Source organism: Manacus candei, unplaced genomic scaffold, assembly GCF_025592945.1.
Source record: "Manacus candei isolate 608988 ecotype Guabito, Panama unplaced genomic scaffold, ASM2559294v1 h1tg000046l, whole genome shotgun sequence".
Taxonomy (NCBI): domain Eukaryota; kingdom Metazoa; phylum Chordata; class Aves; order Passeriformes; family Pipridae; genus Manacus; species Manacus candei.
Genome location: NW_026138094.1, coordinates 2,092,554 through 2,112,340, shown reverse-complemented (window position 1 = coordinate 2,112,340; position 19,787 = coordinate 2,092,554). Strand labels below are relative to the sequence as shown.

At 40.6% G+C, this 19,787-nt stretch overlaps 1 protein-coding gene across 8 annotated transcripts in view; it reads right to left on the bottom strand.

The window, feature by feature from the left end:
* THSD4 (thrombospondin type 1 domain containing 4) overlaps positions 1 to 19,787 on the bottom strand; it is a 304,090-nt gene that overhangs the window by 15,263 nt on the left and 269,040 nt on the right. For all 8 annotated transcript variants that reach the window (XM_051796399.1, XM_051796397.1, XM_051796396.1 and 5 more), the window contains 6 exons: positions 14,787 to 14,962; positions 10,828 to 10,924; positions 9,663 to 9,905; positions 8,432 to 8,561; positions 6,619 to 6,823; positions 5,224 to 5,397 (listed from right to left, as the gene is read on the bottom strand). In XM_051796399.1, coding sequence (XP_051652359.1) covers positions 5,224 to 5,397; positions 6,619 to 6,823; positions 8,432 to 8,561; positions 9,663 to 9,905; positions 10,828 to 10,924; positions 14,787 to 14,962 — 1,025 coding nt within the window. The remainder of the gene's footprint in view (positions 1 to 5,223; positions 5,398 to 6,618; positions 6,824 to 8,431; positions 8,562 to 9,662; positions 9,906 to 10,827; positions 10,925 to 14,786; positions 14,963 to 19,787) is intronic.

The following is a 19,787-nucleotide window of genomic DNA, read 5'->3' as shown; positions in this document are numbered from 1 at the left end:
CCTCCACCCACCCCCTGCTCATGGCCCGGGGTCTCCATTTAACCTCAGCTCTGGTCCATGCTCAGAGATGTGCCTTTTCCCAGCCACAGCCTGGGGTTCAGTGATCCCTCACCCTTGGACTCACTTCCCAGCCTGACCCTGGCACTGCCCCATTCCCACAGACCTGCCCCAGGATCCCTGGGCTGTGTCTGACCCCGGTGACTGTCCCTGCACTGACTTCCAGCTTCCCCTTGGCCCTTCCTCATCCCTGTGATGGTGCCTGATAATCTGGCCCCTGGTTCGGCCCTGCCTGCCACTCGTGAGCCCATCCTGCCAACCTCCCCTGCCCTGCCAACCTCCCCTGCCCTGCCAACCTCCCCTGCCCTGCCAACCTCCCCCATCCTGCCAACCTCCCCTGCCCTGCCAACCTCCCCTGCCCTGCCAACCTCCCGGGGACACAGGGAAGGCTCCTCCTGCCCTGCAGGTTTGATCTGCTGATCTTCATGTGCAGCAGCTGAACTGTGGCACAGCCAGATCAGCTCTAGAGAAGGAAACACAAATCTCTGCAGGTCTTGGCCCCCCTTCTATCACAACTGTGTTTCATCTCAAGTTATGAAGTGTGTTACATATTCATACATAAAGAATGCAAACCTTCTATTTCCATATGATTTCCACATGAAATCAATGAAAAGGGCTATTTTATCTTGTTTTGATTTTATACTGAAAACAAATAAACAGTGGTAATAAAAAATAATGAACTCTTGCACAAGCTGCATGGTAAATTTTTCCCCTGTTTTTTTTTTTTTTCTTTTTTTCCCCCCAGGATTCAGGAGATTTTAAGTGAACTACCCAGAATTAAATAAAAAATAGTGAAAGAAGAGTGTAAGGTACAGTATTCATTGGTGGTTCCTCATCTGACTCTTCAGCAAACCCACTCAAACCTATTAGGCAATGTTTTAGAATTGTGAGGAATAAAGCACTGATTTTTATGAAGTTCTCTTTTCACTACAGTTCTCTTATGGCAGATTATTACAGAAGCATTGCCATTACTCCTTTTAATGAAGAGTGAAATCCAGAGCATGTGTTTGGTTTGTTTTGATTATGTTCCCTGATGGGCAGCATTTTTTCTTTCTTCCCAAGGTTTTATTTTGGCCGCAGAATCTCATTAACATCTAAGAATTGTTTGTATTTTGGCTTCTTTTCTAAGTAGGCCGTAAACATAAAACGAGAAACAAATGAACAGAGGAGATGGCAATGAGGAATAAACAAAATTGCGAGAAGGGAATGCTCCAGTTGGAAGTTGCAAGGAAACATTGGTGAGCCTCCCATTGCTGTAAATCAGGAGAATGCAGTTTCCCACTTCTGACCCACAGGAGAAGTAAACTTTCCAGCAATTAGAGCTGTCAAAGAATCAGTCATGTGAAATGTTTGCAAGAATCTCATCTGCTCCCATCAATCCCATTCTGTTGCTGAGTTCAGTAAGGTTCACCAGATTTACTCCACTGATTAATGGATGCTGGTTGGTGGAGCTGTGCTGTTTTAATGCAGTGTGACATCTTTAGAGAATTAGCAGACAGGAAGCCATCTTTCTAAAAATGCACATAAAAATATCACAAAAGGTTGTCCAGACCCTCTATAGGCAAAAGAGGTTAAAGATCATGCAGAAGTCAAAGCCACGAAACTTGAGTTAATTCTCTTATTTATACTCAAGGTAGAGCAATAAATATAAAGACAGGCACAGACAAATAAGATTGGTCTCACTTTGCTACTACAGACTTTTAACCTGCAATCTTTCCCATTGAAATGGGTAAAAATTTCTATTTCTCTCAAGATTGAGCCTGGGGGATATCAACACATGGTCACAAACAAATGACAGAGTACATACTTTTCAGAAAAGAAGTGTTTGTTTCCTAAGGATGAATTGCTTTCCCTCCTTCCTTTACATGTTTCACCAGTGGGGCCACACATGTCATAAGCTCTGCAGGTAAAAGAGTGTGTGTGTGTAATATACACACAGTGGACTTTGATACCTGTTTGTCAAAATTACACAGATCAAGAACTGTATTGTTTCAGGAACATGCAGGGATTTTTAATTTCATATATAAAGAATCACTGTGTGCAGAAACTGAATCCAAGAAGGTCGATGCCACGGGGGGAAACAGGTGGCCATAAAATACATAAATACATTGTGGGAAAACAGGAGTGGAGAACATGGCAAGAAGGCAGCCCAGTGTTATTTACAGAGTAAAACCACAAACAGACCACCCTGGGAAAGAAACACAACTTTTACACGCAAATCTGTATGTGCTCTGCAGGGTTTTAAGTGCACATATGTTATATTGCCAAAGTTACATTTAGGGAAATTTAATGACATCATCTTCCAATTCAGAACCACAGAATCTATCAGTGAAAATAAAGGTAACTAGCATGATTTTTTTCATCAATTAAAACTTTGCAAGGTTTCAGTAAAATAAGAAAACCCAAAATCTTTCCAGCATCCCTAAATTAGATCTCGCTCTATTTTTAAAACACTGTTAAAGAATACCCTTGTCAAATTGTGCACACATATGTACCACAGTTATCAAATCAGTTATCCTGAAATTTAACATCTGTTGGCAGCAAAGACAACTGTAATTTTTATGTTACTGTGATTTTTCTTGATGTTTCACTAATTAACCAAGGCTATATTGTAATGCCCCATGTACCACATAAATCTGGACACGGAGGTTTGATCCATCCCTTGCTGAAAGAGAAAGGACGTGTTTAACTGAGCTCTGACAGCCCTCTGGAAATCTCTGCTTGCTGCATGTGCAACAGTACACATTAAGTGTTTGCAAAGTGGGTTCAGGAAAGTACAGACCAGGCCTCCTCTTAGGGCTGTAACCAAGTTTGAACTCAACCATTTCAAAGTTCCAACGTTCTCAAAAGTTAGGATAAGTTCTTTTACCTCTTATTTCCAGCCACGGCTGAAATGTCAAAATACAATGGGAAAGACTGTTTTGTGGTATTTCCAGCTGGGACTCGAAGTAGGCATGTAATAAATCTCACAAAGAAGGTCTGTTCTTGTGAGATTTCCACCACAGTTTTGCAGACTCAAGAGGTTTGAACAAGCTTTTTTAAAGCATTTGAACTTTTGGCTGCTTATCTGAACCATTTGTGGCTGCCCATCGCTGATCTGGGCTTATTGCTGGAGTGTGGCTTGGCTTAAAGCACTTCTTAAAGAATTGTTTGGGGAAATCACACACGCAAAGCCCATACACCTGGGAATGCCCATTTCCATCCCATGACAGGATTCTCCTCCTGCCTTTCAATAGGAACACATCCCTCTACAAAGAGAGAGAGACTTCTGACCCTCAAAACCAGTCCTTTTGTGGCAAAATAAGAAAGCTAATGCCAAAGGCCTGACTTTGCAAAGCCGCTGACTACTCCTTTATTCCACTGAGTCCCACTGGAATCACTGCCACGGGGCTCCTCTGAACACCCTAGTTATGAGGTATGTGTGAATCTTAGAAGATCCTGCATATCCCAGCTCAAATCTACGTTTTTTTCCTGAAATAAGCTGTTCCTTACATCCCCTTTGTGAATCCAAACCCACTGCTGGCAGAAGTGGTGGTGAACAATGCCAACTACAGTAGCAAGCATTTGGAAGAAATGAATCTGTACACTTATATAAACTGAGAAGGTAACAAAATCCATTCCTTGCTCTCTGGCCCTAAAATGTTTGTGGTAAGAAAAAAAACTCCAACATTTTCCACATTACCTGCTTCACTTCTATTCAACACATATAAATAAGCATAATAACATTCTACAGTTATGACCTTCAGGTCAAAAGCTGCTTTTAATTCTGCAGAGGGCAGAATATTAGTGTAGAAAAATGAAGCAAATGGTGCTAGAACCTTCACTGGAATGACTGTGCTTTGTGTGGTGGAACCAGTAGCTGATAGCAGCTGGGCCAGCTTTTTCAAGAAAGATGTCTTTGAGGGTAGAATGTATTTTTCTCTCTTACTTGTAAAATATCACTTTAAAAAAAAGGCACTGCCATTTCCCCTACAGCAAAATCTTTGCCCTTTGCACTAATACACCTATACTTCACCTGGTAACTTTCTGTCCATACTATGCCAGAGTGTACACTGGAAAAAAAGTGACAACAGCACAGATTTATTAGTCTATATTTCTGGGTTTTTTATAAAATCTATTTGAGTTGTCTAGAGGCTGAAAATTTTGCAGGCCTTTAATTGTAACAAGAGTCTACCAGCCTTTTTAATGATGTGATTTAATTATCAGCTACCTGTTCTACTTTTGAAGTTCCCGTTCCATCTCTGCATTTAAACCATGTGCAAAATCTTCTGAGTGTCCAAACTAATGCTCAGCCCATGAGCCCGACAATCCCAGCTTTCAGAGGTACTGCTACAAAATGATCTAAACCACGAAATCTTTAAGTTATGGATGGAATCTTACAGCTTCAGTGAGAAATTACAATATTTGTCTGTCAAAAAAAAAGGGAGATGCAACCAGGAGTTTACAGACTGAAGGTTCAACTTGTCTCCAGATGAAGTGGATAGGCAGGCATCCACAAGAGAGACCAAAATACCCAGCTTTTCCTAGCCCATGTTTGTGAGCCTTTTAATGACAGCATAGAAATATCACCACTGAACAACAGCTCTGAGCCAAATCACAAAACAAGGTCAATCAACACTGGGTTTGTTGCTTTCATGCAGAGACTCACTGGAATAAAGAACCCCCCATGTTCACAAAGTACAGGAGCCTGAATTAAGCTTGCCTGAGTTTAGGAAGTTGTTCCCCTCTTTTCACAGCTAGAAGATAATTGTTTTATGGCTTGAACTTAAACCCAGACATCAGGCCTCAAATCTGCATCCTCTAAAAAAAACAGTGAATGAGTTTGAATTTTAAGAGTTTGAATCTTGAGTCTCAGGCCTAAGCAAGGCAGAATAATAAATCTCAGCACACTCAATATTTTGGGAAGTTCAGACTCAGAGCCAATTCTAAATCCAGATGTTTGGCCACATACCCACATGCCCTTTCTGTGCATTCTTGTATCTTAACACAAACTCGAGATGCCCTTGGGATCATTATGTTTTTGTTTGCTTTTGCCTGTTCAACAGATCAAGGATAAATATGGAAAATAAGATTACTCCTTTTATGGCTGTACAGATATATATTTTTTAATTCTGATGCCCCTAAGTTTTAGAAGATCTGGCAGCACAAGCTGAAGAGAAGCCTTACCCTGTCACTCCAGTCTGTGAGGAACCAGCTCTTGGCACAGGGGCCCATGTCACAGTTCTCAATGTCATTTGGCCGCAGCTTCATGTTACACTCCTCGTCATCAACAACGTCCCCGAGGTTGCTGACACACTTCACATCCCGAGTCCTCTGCCCCACTCCACAGGGCACTGAACACTGCAACAAAAGGGAGGTGCATCAGGACTCTGAGCAGTGCCTTATCAGGGAGCTGGGAACATCCAGCTCATTCATTCCTGCTAAGGCAGGAGATACAGAACTATTCCAGACTGCCAGGAGTAGGGAATAAAAACACATCAGTCATATTAAATCATATGCTCAGTCTGTGGTATTCTACAGTGTAGCACGCTGAGACATTTGGAAAACACAAAACTCCATCTTCAACAGGTCATACTGCACTGATCAAAATGAACTGCTGGTATTTAAGTAGCAGGCTGACATACCCTGCATCATTTTGATCTTGACCTATAAAAGCAGATACGAAGCAAGAGAAATGCAAGGAAACACAACTCCTGAATCCCACTTCCAAGCAGAGGTCTTCTCCTCCTGCTTTCTCCAGCCTCAGAGAACATTGACAGTTCTGGGTATCTCTGCCTGATACCTGATATCTCTGGGTATCTGATGCCTGATGCACAGGCCGGGGAAGTAGGAGCAAGGAAGCACTTCAGGAGAGAGAAAAAAGTAGGTTTAGTTTGAGGGTTTAAGCTAGAATTTTTCATGGTCTATCCACCTCCATAATTCAGCAACTAAAAGTTTTTTGCTTTGTTTCATGGAATACTGAGAGATTTGTGTATCACTTCACTTAATACAGCAGGATATTTTCTCTTTCACACCATGGCCATGAAAGTAATTGGGATGGTTGTCAGCTTGACCAAACCTGTTGTAAGCAACACCAAAAAGTTAAATCTCAAAACTGTATCATCCACATTTATCTAAAAGTCTTGGCATGGCTTCAAACCAACTACAGTAACAGCCACTACTGCCTTTATCCTAAATACATATGTGATGTTAAATAACTCCTGGAGCTGAGTTCTGCATGCTGTGAGAAAGAGCAATAGGTTTGCCACCTCAGGCAAACCTCTCAGGACTCTCCTACTCACACAGCATGTAAAAAAAACCATTGCTCAGACAGCCTGTGTACGTCTGTACAGACACATCTGCATGGTTTGTGTTTTTTCATCTTCTTTCTGGTGAGGAAACTTTAATGGTCACAGTGAAGCAGGGGTTTACTGAACTAAGATTTACTTATTTCCAAGGCCTTCAGCATTCCACTTCCCCGTTTCAAACAAAACCAAAATTCACGTTTGATTAGTGACACCTGGAAGAAAATTCTTACTCTTTTCGGAGGTTTTACGCCCCGAATGAGTCAATCACACTTACTGAGGTCCACTCTGTCCTGATCTGCCACTCACTGCAGATCTTCAGTTGGCAGGTGCTGGTGGTCTCAGGCTTCTCCAGGTGGTGGCACCGGTACTGCTGCACCGTCAGGGTGCGGTTGGCGTAGATTTGCCGGCACAGGATCTGGCGGTGCTGCATCCCCAGGCCACAGGTTTTGCTGCACTCAGACCACTCCCCTATGTCCCAGCTGAAGGGAAAAATAAAAAAAGGGGACATCTTTTTTTCAGCAAAGAATTCTCTAACACTGAATCTTAACAGAACTTGAATGACATGATTCTGATGCTGGTACAGAATCCTATAAAATAGCACTTAAAGTGCTGCAAAACAACCTCTTATGAGACAAAATTATGTACTTGTATACACAATCCACCTGCAGTGGTTCATAATAACAGCCATGAATACAGATGGCCCAATTTATGGTCTCAAGACATATTACAAACATTACTTAAGGCTCTAATAGCTGTTTGGTTTTTTAAAGATTCTACCTATAATATATATTACTGCTCGAATGACACTTCCCAAAAGTTTAAGATGTACAACGTAAAGGTTTTCTGCAGCAAAGACACTAAAAAATGGCAGTAACACAAAAATTATGTAATGTAATGCATCCAGGCATTCATTCATCAGCAAAACTGAAATAGCAAATGATAAGCAATGAATAAATACAATTCATTTTAGAGATGAAAAAAATCCCTAGATCTATTCTTCTCATTTCAAGATTTCATTGTATTTATTTTGTCACCTTTGTACAAATACGTCATTTTCCCCTTTCAGTTTTCATTTCAAGCATGAAGACAGACACAAATAAGGGAAGTATCTGAACTGTTCACATATTTTATTTCAGAACTCTTGTGGAGAATAAGCAAAATAGTTGTATTTAAATATTTAAATTTCTTTGCTTATATTCTTGACATTATCCTGAATTAATATGAGTTGTTAGAAGGAAAAAGGTGAGAAAAATGCTTTTGGTAAGAGAAGACATCTCCATGTAAAAGGCTTCAGAAATTCCTGAGTATCTAATACACACCAGGAAATTGCTTTCAGACATCTCTGACACTGTAACAGCACTTACACCACTGGAAATCTCCATGGGATAAGGAGATTCTGCTGCTCAGAAGAGAACTGAGGAGTGTAACCACCAGAGAGACGGAAAATTGACAACATTGCTAAAATGGCAACTGGGTTTAACCCTTTTCCTGGTATGCTCCCTGAATGAATTGTCCTTTTGGGTGCAATGCACAGTGTCATTTCAGAAGGAAATCACTGCTGAGCTGGACTAGTGTGCTGGAAATGAGGACCACCACTTCAGAATCCAGTCTTGGAGCTGAAGAACTACCCAATTCAAAGAGAGGGGGTATTTACCAGGGAGCTGCTGTGAGCACTATCTCATCTTTAAATACGACACCAAGGAATGAAAAGGTGGCCACTGCAGCACCTGGATCTAATGTGGAGTGACAGAACCCACAGAGCCTCTTCTTTAGACAGGTATGTGCAGAAACCTCTCACTTGATAAAAGATGTACCCACAGAGACCATGTAGCCTGTGCCTGCCTGAACAATCACACACATTTGGAGGAGCTGCTGCACTTACTTTTGCCAACTTCCCTCTTGCCTACTCCAAACACTGTGAAGGGGAAGAAGGCCAACAACTAAGGAAAAAAATCCACTACACTTTCTGACACAAGGGCACAGTACTTAGAAGATCAAACTAGTTTCCTGCTCAGAACAGCCTCTTTCACAGACAAAACCTCAACGGCACTGCCTTATTTCACTTGACATAAATTGTAATATCTTACAAAGCTGGACATGGGAAGAGGTTGCAGGCCTCCTCTTCTGGGATGGGTTTGGTACTGCTGTCACAGTAACCCTCGGGGACCTCCTCGTGAGTGATTCTGTTGACACAGTGGAAAATCGGGTACTGTGATCCTGAAATGGAGAAGAAAATTAGGTGAAGGATTGCAAAAGACTCTGCAGTTCTAACAGTAGCATCCAACACTGACGTAGAAAGGAAAAGCATAACTTGACAACAGGAAATACAGACTTTATCCCAAATTTCCAAATGTAAGAGCTGAATGCTGTACTGTTTACATTGTCATACTATGGGAAGTATTTGGTATATAGAAAGTATAGCACAGCACTGTAGGAAAGGCTGAGAAAACATGTCCCTGGGTCTGCATAAGATCTTTACAGTGCAGAGAGTACAAACATTAAGTATTTAGGCAATTCAAAAAACATGCAGCTAAGAGGCCACAATACAGGCTTGGCAGGAGGAAAAAACTAGCAGTTATTCTGTTGTGCTTTTGGAAAGAGACTGAGCCTCCTGACTTCAGAGTTACGTGGAGAGTAAATACAGGAGAACATCATCCACTTTATCTGGATTTTGCAAAGATCCATCAGCCAAAGCTTACAGGTTAAACATCACCAAAAATGACTACTCTTCATATTTAATGCTCAGTCTTTAAGTAACTTTCGTGCCAGAGCAGAAAGACAGAACTCTACTATTACTACAAAGAGCCAACATGTGAGCTTGTATTTGGTAAACAAAAAGTTAAAGTACATGAACTCAGCCAAGGAGAAGTGGTCAAGGTACAACCAACAACTGCCACTTCAACCACTTGAAGCCAAACCACTGACTTAAAAATTGGGTGATTTTAGTTGTTTTGGGCTACTCTACAGCAAATAACTCTGAACGACTAATTATTTATTGGTATTGGAGCCCGATTAGTGCAGAAACTCAGGATTAGGCTGAGAAAGAAACCACAAACAGGAAAATTAACTTTGAACTGAAAATGCAAGATTTTGCTTAGGTTAGACCTAACTTTCTTGCACAGAATGAAATGAACACCAGTGGAATGCTATTCAACCAGACAAGCAGATAGGCAGTTTACACTTCTTCCCACAAACTTCCTGGAATGCTTTCCTCCCTTTCCTGGAATGCTTTCCTTCGCAGATTTCAGATTTGTCATTTTGCCTTTGAACCCTCCCACGAGTCATCTCTTTTCTGTGCATGGTGCCCAAAGCACTCACCTTTCCCACAGGTAGTAGTGCACTCAGTTTTTCCAACCTGTTTCCAGTTGTGTTCTCGGTTTTGCCTTGGCTGTTGCATAGCAGGCACCTGGTTTTCTGGTTGATGAGAAGGAAATCTTCCTGGCTGAATAACTGGAAAAGTTCCAGCTGACTGTCCAGTGAGAATGTCTGTCTCTCTGTGCAAATCCTCATCCTCATGACTTGTACCTTCTGGCATTCCCAACTGACCATTCAATGGCTCCCCTGATGATGGACACACAGAAAAGTAAAATAATGAGAATGAGCCTCACATGCAAATGTCAGTCTATGCTCTGATCCACTAATAATCAGAACTGGAGTTTCATTAAATTTGGAAGCAGCTTTAATCTGCTATGTAGAGAATTCCTAATAGTGACCTGCAAAGACTGTGTTGTTTTAAACTAAGATAACCAAGTCTCAGCCTGCAAATACATCAAGACTCTCCAAACACACTATAGAGTTAATGCACCCAGTGTGTCAAAATCTCCCAAAGCTCTTTTGTTTTGTACCATGCTCTGCATCCTGTGCCTCCCCATGGCCCAGTCCAGCTGCTCCTCTTTACAAACAGGCTGCAAACAGACTTAGAAATTTGTCAAGGCAAGTCACGACCATCAAAACAAGGACCAAATTCACTTGCAAATGTTCTGCTGTCCTTCAGGACTCCCTAGAGCACACACAGCACACATCCACAGCTCAGGCAGGAGCATGGGCTGCCCAGATTCTGCCTTGGGACAGAAACACTGTTCTGTTTGATCCTCTCCAGTTGGGAGAGGAAAAAGAAACTGTGAAGGGTTGTTTCAAATTATCTCACACTCGGAAAAGAAAAATCATGTTTTATTTCATTTCTGAGAGAAGGTTACAACGCTCCAGCTCATGCAAACTCATGGCTAAAATTTTGATAACAGAACTGTTACTGAAAGCAGAAATCTGTGAGCAGATTCCCAGCTAAAGTATAAATAATCCTTGCCTGTATTAATTCACTGAAATTACTAAATCTATGCTGACATCTCATTCAACGTGTAGGGTGAAATTCTGGGCCCCTCCCACATCAATGGCAGCATTTACACTGAATTTAATGGTATGAATTTCTCCATTAGTTTATTGGGTAACCAAATGTGTTAAATAATAGGAAATGGTGGCATTTTACCTGGCCTCCTGTGAGCAAGCAGCTGAGGACTAATGACATTGTCTCCTGGAATGATATACTCGTAATGGATACCTGGGTTAGGCTGCTGATGTATCATCTAAAAAGAAAAACAGCCATATATTGAGTCCTTCCATTTGTTACTACTACTTAAATATCAACTTGAACTGCTCAGCTACATAACATCATTTTTCATGGTCGTGTTAGAAGCAGTGACTAATGACTGTCTCCAGAAAATACAAGAAGGAAACACAAGTTACTGTGTGTTTGTAAAGAAGAAAATACAAGTCACTATTTGCAAGGAAGAAAATACAAGTTACTGTGTTTGCAAACCGAGCCAGCTTATGATGGCACAAAAACTATTTGTCTAAATCTTCTTCGAAAAACATCAAACTGCCATGCTTGGGGCCGAGGTGGGCTGTGGCTGCACCAGCCATGGCTGTGCCTCTCAGCAGTGGGAGCAGCAGAGGCTCATACCAGGCCTCAGCAGCAGAAGAGACGGTCCTGAGGTCAACAAAACATTCTCAGAGAGCAGGAGCTTGACAGATGCCTGAGGAAATGAAAGCAAGGGAGGGACAAAGCAGAGAAAAACAAATACCACAACTCCTGATCGACACATTTGGCCTTCTACCTTTTAAAGGTTCACTGTGGAACTTGAACAGAGCCCATGCACAGAGCACACACGTGTTATTCTGCGTGGGCACCTCCCAAATCCAAGTGTTCCTTCCCACACCACACAGACACCTCGGCACCACTCCCTGGAGCCTCAGCAACCACCCAGCTAAAACCACTGACGTTGTGCTGCCCTGGCCATGAGCTCTGCTCCTCAAAGGTGAACACATTCCAAAGGCCCACGTTCCTGTCACAGCAGCTGAAGAGTGCCTGTGCAACCCTCCTGCATCCTTCCACGCTCATTTGCAGCTCAATGAAGGTGTAATCTAAGTGCAGCCAGACTCCCACTGCTTTACAGCAAGCCACAACTCTATCAAAGTGCTCATTATGAAACACAGGCAGGATCTATAAGGTAAATGTGAGAGTGAAGCTGAGTGTTTTCAGAGCACTGCTACACAGGCCCATGTGAGCTGACACCAGGCAGGCTCTGACAGTCCCTGTTACTTTGGGTGCTTGTTTAAGCAGAGGCAGAATGGGACCTGAGCAAGCTTTGACTTTATAACAGCTTTTTAAAGCTGTCAGTAGCACACTCCATACCCAACTGGCTTCTGTCATGTTGTTGCTGTGAGCCTGAGCATTCTCACACTAGGAATGCAGGGGTATCATAAGCTGCTAATTTCACTACTTTTGCTTTGATTACTTCAGTACTGCTTCTAATGATACTTATGCTTTAGTCCTGAACTCTCAGTGGGGATTAGTCTGGTAGAAGCCTCAGATTACACTCCAAGTACCTTTTTTAAAAAACAAACAAACCAACCCAAAAAACCTCCAAGCAAACAGCAGAGCTTGCACTAGCTCCTTGGTTCTGACAATCCATGGACCTAAAAGAAAAAAGTCATGCTATGCTAATGGCCTAATGACCCAGCAGAGCACAATTAACACTTCAAGGCTTCACTAAGTTCATCACATCAATTAATACCAACTAGGGATTCAGACCTTTGTTTTTCCTTGTTTCAGAATCACTTTTTCCTTGCCAAGTATAATAGCTGTTCCTCTAAAACCTGTCCCTCAGAGATCACTCACTTTTCTGAACCATCTAATAATGCACTGCCTGTAGTATTTTTTTGTAAGGGTTGGTCCTTCCAATGTCACTTTGTTATCCAAAAAATACACCCTCTTTGTGTTTGGTCCTGAGAGAACCAAGAACTGTGAGCTGACTTCAGCAGAAGAGTAACGTTGCCCCTTCCAGAACCAGGACTCTGCTCTTTAGATGGTTCCAGGAGCAGCTTTCCAGTTGTTCATATGGTTTTAGCATCACATTTCTCAAAACAACTGACAGACATGTTATAAAGAGTTTAACTGCTGAAGTCCCTAATTAGTATATTGTCCCAGTTTTCCTGCAGGAAAATTCCTGCAATGATAGAATAGTTTGCTCTGAGTTAGTGGACCTGAGTCTTTGTAGCAACATTTACTTCACACTTGGACAGAACTTGCATCTCTTTATCTTGCTGTTATAACCTCCTGTAAATCAGAGAGCTTTTTCCTCTCCATTTTCAGAGTGCAAGAAAGACAGCATGATCTCAGGTAAACAGGACAGAAAGCCATTTGGAGTTCCCATCTGCAAATCTCTTCATTCTGCTACACAGAGCATAAAGATCATGAGTATGGATGAAAAGAGAATTGCATGATTGAGGCAAGACAAAGTCTGAAGAAAGACATCTGTATCTGCATGGCTACACATTTCAAACCCATAAGAGAGGCTGTGTCATGCTGATGATTGATTTTCTTTCATCTAGCACTATCCAGCTTTATCTTCCCACACTACATTAAAAAAGACAGTGAACTATCATCTTATAATGAATTGTAGTATTCCTCATATGAACAAGAAACATCTCAGATAAGAGTCCAGCCAAATGAGATGTGACAATCCACACCAGCAGCCACAGAGCAAACTGATAAAGCTGTGCCCATCATGTCAGCTCCTAAGAGTCACTGCAAAAGCAAAAAAAAAAAAAAAAAAGAAAAAGAAAGAGACTAAGCCTAAACTAAAACATTACACTATCATAAATTTAAACTTCAGGTTTTTTATGGTATTACTTTGGAAATATCTGTTTAATCCATTTCCTGACCCTTTTCTCTCTGGGTCATTACATATTAGGCATCAATCAGCTGACAATAAAAACTTACAGCCAAGCCTCAGCTCACAAACCCTGTAACTGCACAATGACACATGGATTTTAAAAACATAAGAGTCTGCATTGCAGAACTAGCCCAATCATTTACTTTTCCAGGTTTTTGCCAGTTGTACATTGCCATCAATGGGAAAAGAAGTTTGGATCAGTTGGATCAGATGATCTTAGAGGTCTTTTCCAACCTTAATGATTCTAACGTTAGCATAATTATGGCACTGCTTTATTAAGGCACCATATAGCAGATGGGGAATAACTCTGCCAACATTTAACTTTTCCCAGCTTAGTAATCAGGGCACTTACTATTAATTCTTCTATGAAATGACCCAGTACACTCAATTTTCCACCCATATTGCACTCAAGGACAAAAAAGCCAGAGCTGGATGAAACGATCATATAATCAGCCGAACTGGTTTTTTTCAATAAATTGATTTACTATGTGGGAGTGTATGATCTAAGAACACACCATTTATCTTTGAATAAGTTGTAATCAATTCCAGTTAGATTTTTTACTTCAGTATGATGAACTAAAAACCTGTCCCATCTGAAGTACAAAGCTTTTTCAATATGATTTCTCCCTCTTGGACACAATTGGTCTTTTTCTCTTCCTTTCTCAAATAGCTCTTATCTATAGTCTCCTAGTACAGCTTCATTTTAAATCTGCCCTGCTTCAAATCTTACATTCTATAGGTTTTCTGCATTGTTTCTTTTAAAGGAAACTGAGATGGTACCCCTCTTTAAGAGGCCTTGTCTGGCTTAGGTATTTGCTTGTTCACCATAAAATTAAACTATTTGTTCCAATTAAACAATTTTGCTTCAATAGATAAGTATCCAGAGAAAATCCAGTTCACAAAAAAAAAAAAAAAAAGAAAAAAAGAAAAGAAAAAGCCTCAGACATTTGTATGTTTTATCTGTTTTACTGAACAAGTAAAATTGGGTTTACTGGATCAGTAAACTCTGAGGGAAAAAGGCTTGATTTAGATTTCCTATGACCTGGAGCAGGATGGAAACAACGGCAAACAAGTGCAAAATAACAAAAGCAATGTTTCAAACTTAAAGTAACAAAGTATTGGTACTGAATGTAATTTTAGTGTTGCACGTTAACAATGAACCGAACATTTTGTTTTTCCATCAGGAAGGTTAATCTAAACACTGACTCACATAGACATCAAGGACTTCATTTGTTGGGCCATCTGCTAGAAACGACTCCCCTGCAGTGCTGGAGATCTCGTTCGGGCGCCTGTAGGTGAACATTGTCCCACCACCTTCGTATCTCCCGGGCCGATCGATCGCCCAGTTCCCGTTGATGATGGACCGTCCCGAGCGGCTCCGCAGGGCTGCAGGGATGGGACACAAACACAAGGACTGGGGTCAGAGGAGATCACCTTCACACTCTGCTGCCCAACCAAATCCCCAGAGGAGCAGAGGACACTGTTAGGGATTCTCCAACGCCAAGGGACGAAGCTGTTGGAAGGAACAACTGGATTAGTGGTTGTGGAAAAAGAAAACCCCAAACGCAACCCAGTCTTAGAAAGCTTTGTCTGAACACTTTGTATGTTTGTGCTGCAGGAAAAGAAAGGAGAATCAAAGACAGTTTGGAAAACTTTACCAACAGTTTCTCTGGTCACAGGTGGTCATGTGACTCTCAGCGAGGCAGCGGCACACGCTGAGCACGTACAGATGCCAAGGAAGTGGTTTTCCTCCACTTTCTTCCCATTGAATCGATTAATTTGTGATTTAGGCAGAACAAAACACTGAGTCAGACACAGGAAATCAGTACATTACACAGTGTAGAAGCACCAAACAATTTAGGGATACAGGAGTATCCTGAATTGCTAAAATATTCCAGTTATTCTTCATGGAGCCGCTTGGCCAGTGCCTCCATTTCCCTTTCAGAACAGGATTTTTTTGCCAGAACATCTGCAGGACCCTGATCTGCAGCACAGTTTGGAATGATGAGCTCTCTTGCATAAGAAAAAGTGACTTGCAAATCAGATACTTGTCAGAGAAGGATAAAGTATGGAGCCAATATCCAGCTGGGCAGTGCATTCCCTTTGTTATCATGGGCAAGTCACTGCTTTAGTGGCTCAGGTGCTTCTGTTCCTTCTGGTTCCTACTTCCTTTATCTGTTTATGTGACTAAGTCCTTAAGGTCAGAAACTCCTGCACATATATGTGCATAATTGTATGCAATACTGGTTATATATTATTTAAAAATATAGTAATATCTTGAGGCTGAAACCACATCAGACATTGTTTAAGCACACTGGAAAGACACAACCCTTTCTCTAAACTCATAGATTTTCCAATTTATTACTAAAGAGTTTGCTTTTAAATACAGACTTTAAAACAGACAACAAAATTTGCTAATACCCCTGGTTGTATATTGCTTGGTAATTTATGTTTTAAAATGTAAATTCAAGGTACAAGTTTTGAACTTACAAAAATTTAGGGTCAAGGATCCAGATATTCCAAAGATTGTTTTTTCTGTGCCATGTCCCAGCAACTGTGATACTCAGTTAAAATGCTCTCAAAACTACACACAACTATTCATGTTACTGGGAAAAACTTAAGAAGTCTACATGCATGGCCTAAATGATGGGAAATTAAATTTATGCCATTAATTCCAAAATAATGCACATTAGAGAAGAAACTTAAATTGTTTGTACATATTCCAGACATCTGAATTGACTTAATTAATCAGTAGAAGCAGTCTTCCTGCTTTTGCTGCAGGCCTCTCAGTGAACACCATTGTGACTGTGTGGAGAAAAACACCACAGAATGTCAGTGTAAAGGGACATCATGTTAGGATAGAAAAGGACAGCAAGAGAACCACCCTGCAAGGATCACTGTTCTTGTATATAAATAAGTGATTTTAAGTGCAATACTACTGCCAACATTTCACAAAGCACGTCAACCACTTCACTACTCCTCTTTGACTACCTCCTTGTTGAAAAAAAACCTGTGTTGTGAAAATTCCATAGTTACAGACAAAGATGCAGGCAAATATAGACATGTTAAAGGGTTAAAGGGTCAGTACAAAATCCAGGGAATTGGACAGATCAGTATCAGAGCAAGTTCTACCTTGGACCCTACCAAAGACTGAGCTGCTCTCCAGGCTCAAAGCCAATCCAGCAGAGAAGGACAGGGCAGAAGATCCTGTGTGAAGGGACAGTGCCACTGCCAGTGTCCTTGTCTAAAGTTTAACATTCAAAGTCTTTTTTCCCCCATAGGAGGGGTTGCTGGTGACTACCCAACTATATAATTTGCTTAATATTGCTGAAATCTTTTATAGCAGATGACTTCATTGTGGTTTTTGATAAATTCTGTAAACAGTGCTTGGATACCACCACACTTAGGTCTCTTCTATGTCCTTACCATAGTTATCCATGAATGGAAGAGCAATGGCTCATTACACAAAGTGTGACTTTATCAGTCCTCAAACACCAACCAACTCCAGTTTTCAGGTTTGTCTGTGATTTCAAGTCAGCTTGCACTGGCTTGCCTTATGCAGAAACAGAGGTATGCAACACTGATGTATTATCTAATAACTAACAAACAGCTGAATTGCAGTCACATGGGATTTATGAATCACTCCTGCACCAAACCAGTACTGTCACACCTCTTACAGAGGCAAAGGACTCAGCAACCTACTTTTTCAAAGTAACTTTTTCATAACAAAGGATATGAAAACACGTGCAATCTGTAAATTTAAAATTTAAATTAGTTTAATCTTTATTATTAGCATCCCAACTTCTGCAAGAAAAAATTTAAATAGTATTGAATCTGCTTTTAAAGGAAAACAAGGTAGAAACTGAATACAATGGGTATAAAAGTAAACAATTTTATTTACAAGAGCTTATATTATTGCATTTCCTTCTTCCTACACTGTAAGAATTTTTTTTTTTATGGTTCTGGACAAAATGTAAGATGTAGAAAGGTGAAGGATTAAAGCAGCTGCTACCACCAGCTCTGAACCCGTGAGAAAGAAGCCCATACTGCTGACAGTGTTTACTTTCAAGGAAATACATAGGACAGGCCCTGGACCACTTGTCCTGTAAAGAGTCTCGATGGGTGAAGTTTAAGACTTGTAATTCTCCCTGTCCAAAACACTCTATGGATTTGAGTGGACAGGCAGAGCTGCACCCACACAAACCTGGAGGGACTGAGTCACGGGGGAGAACTTCCCACCTTTTCAGACTTTACTGACACACTCACAAAACAGTCTCTGCCCCATAAACATGAGCTGAAAAAGATTTTATACAACATCAGCCATGTAAATGGCCTCATCATTACTCACACAGGGCTGGGAGGAAAAATTATGGCTCACACACTGTTGCACACAGGTTAAAAATGAAACCCAGTCACATTGGTTACTTGCTATTTATACACTATTTACACTTGTTGCTTTTTAATTCAAGCAACTGTGGATTAAACACTTCTGCAGAATTTATTGGAGACTGGTTTTACGTTGGTTTATTAATGTGGAACACTTCCTCAACTTTATGATCTGGGTATTTTTTCTTAGATTGATGCTAAACAAATAAATGAATCATCAAGAGCTCAGAAAAAAGCAAGAGCTGGCTAAGATTAAATTGTTATTAATAAGGAAGCTGTAGAAAGATGGCTGTCTGAGAAACTGCGAGCACATTAAACTTTCATTTCAAATCCATCATATGACAGATTTGAAAGAGGCCTCTCCATAAAAAGGGAAAATGTTCCTCTTTTATGTTTTGATCACTCTGCAGCTACCACCTCAACTCTGCCCCCTGAAGAATTTTTATGGTGCTAATATTTTTTGCCAAAGCATGAAAGATTAGGAAAAGCTCTACCATTAATTCCTCATGAGGAATTTCTCATACAGGCTGTAGCTCATTTAATCTATCTTTCATCTTTGAAACAGCATTTTAACTAAAACAGTGTTGTTTACAGTGGCCTTCAATAATGTTTTGCATGAGCTGTACAGAGTATTTCAGGATACAAACTCTGATTAGTATTTCCATATAAGCAGTTTGATATATTTTGTAAATGTCTTGCTGAATGACTCCCATTTTTCTAACCATATCTGAAGAGAAATATTTTATGTGTGGGTCTAATACCCACACTATTTGCAGTACACTTCCACCCAAAATAGGCACAGTACCAATAATAAAATGAAACCTCTCAAATCTGGCAACAGCACTAATATCCAGAGTAATACAGTACATTTTTCTGTCCTAAGGCCGTTCTGTCTGGGAGAAGTGTCCTAAATCCCACTTAATTGCTTTACAAACCATAATAAGACTTCAGACAGACAGAATCAAAGTTAATTCCCATATACAAAAATGATGAAGGGTCTCTCATTTGGTCCTGACCCAAACAGAGAGAGGCAGGGACTAAAAAGTTCTTTGATAAACATCCTCAAAGGAGGCACCAAGAACAGGCATTTGGGAGAGGAGAGTGGGGCTCTCAAGCTGCATTTGTTTTGCAGCTGCCAATTCAACCAAAGCATCTGACAGGCAACTATCTTATTTTTACACCATTAGCACAATTTTTACGTGACACATCACATTTGGAGCGTATTTTTAATAGTTTATTTTAATAAGCCTTTTCTTTTTCAGTTCTGTTGCTGTTTCAGTTGAATTAAAATGCAAGAATATCTTGGCCATACTAGCTTTCTGTAGAAACAACACCACCTTCCCAGCATGTTTAAAGAAAATGCCCAGAAACAGCTGCAGTAAGTAAGAAGACTAGTTCTGAATAAGCATTATGACCAAAGACATGAAAGAAATGCCCAATTTCTACTGTTTATGTTTCCTGCACAAAAATAAATTATATGGGGCTTTCAGAACTAAATCTAAAATACTCACACACTGGTTATAAAAATCAGAGCAGGATGGTGCATCTTGTGCTACTAAACCACCCAGATTCCCCTGTGCAACCTCCTGGGAGAATTCAGTTGGTTTCATGGTACAAACCATGAGGAACTTCACAGAAAGAGAAACTTGGAAGTAAGGGGGTTGTTGGAACAGTCCAATGAAATATGCACTAGTTCAAATGGATTCTCTGAAATAACTCCTTTCCAAAACGATAGATATTTGCTGATTATTAGAATACACCTTAGTTACAGAGCATTAAGAATAAATTTGGCATGAACTGAATTATCTATTATTTGCCTCTGAGT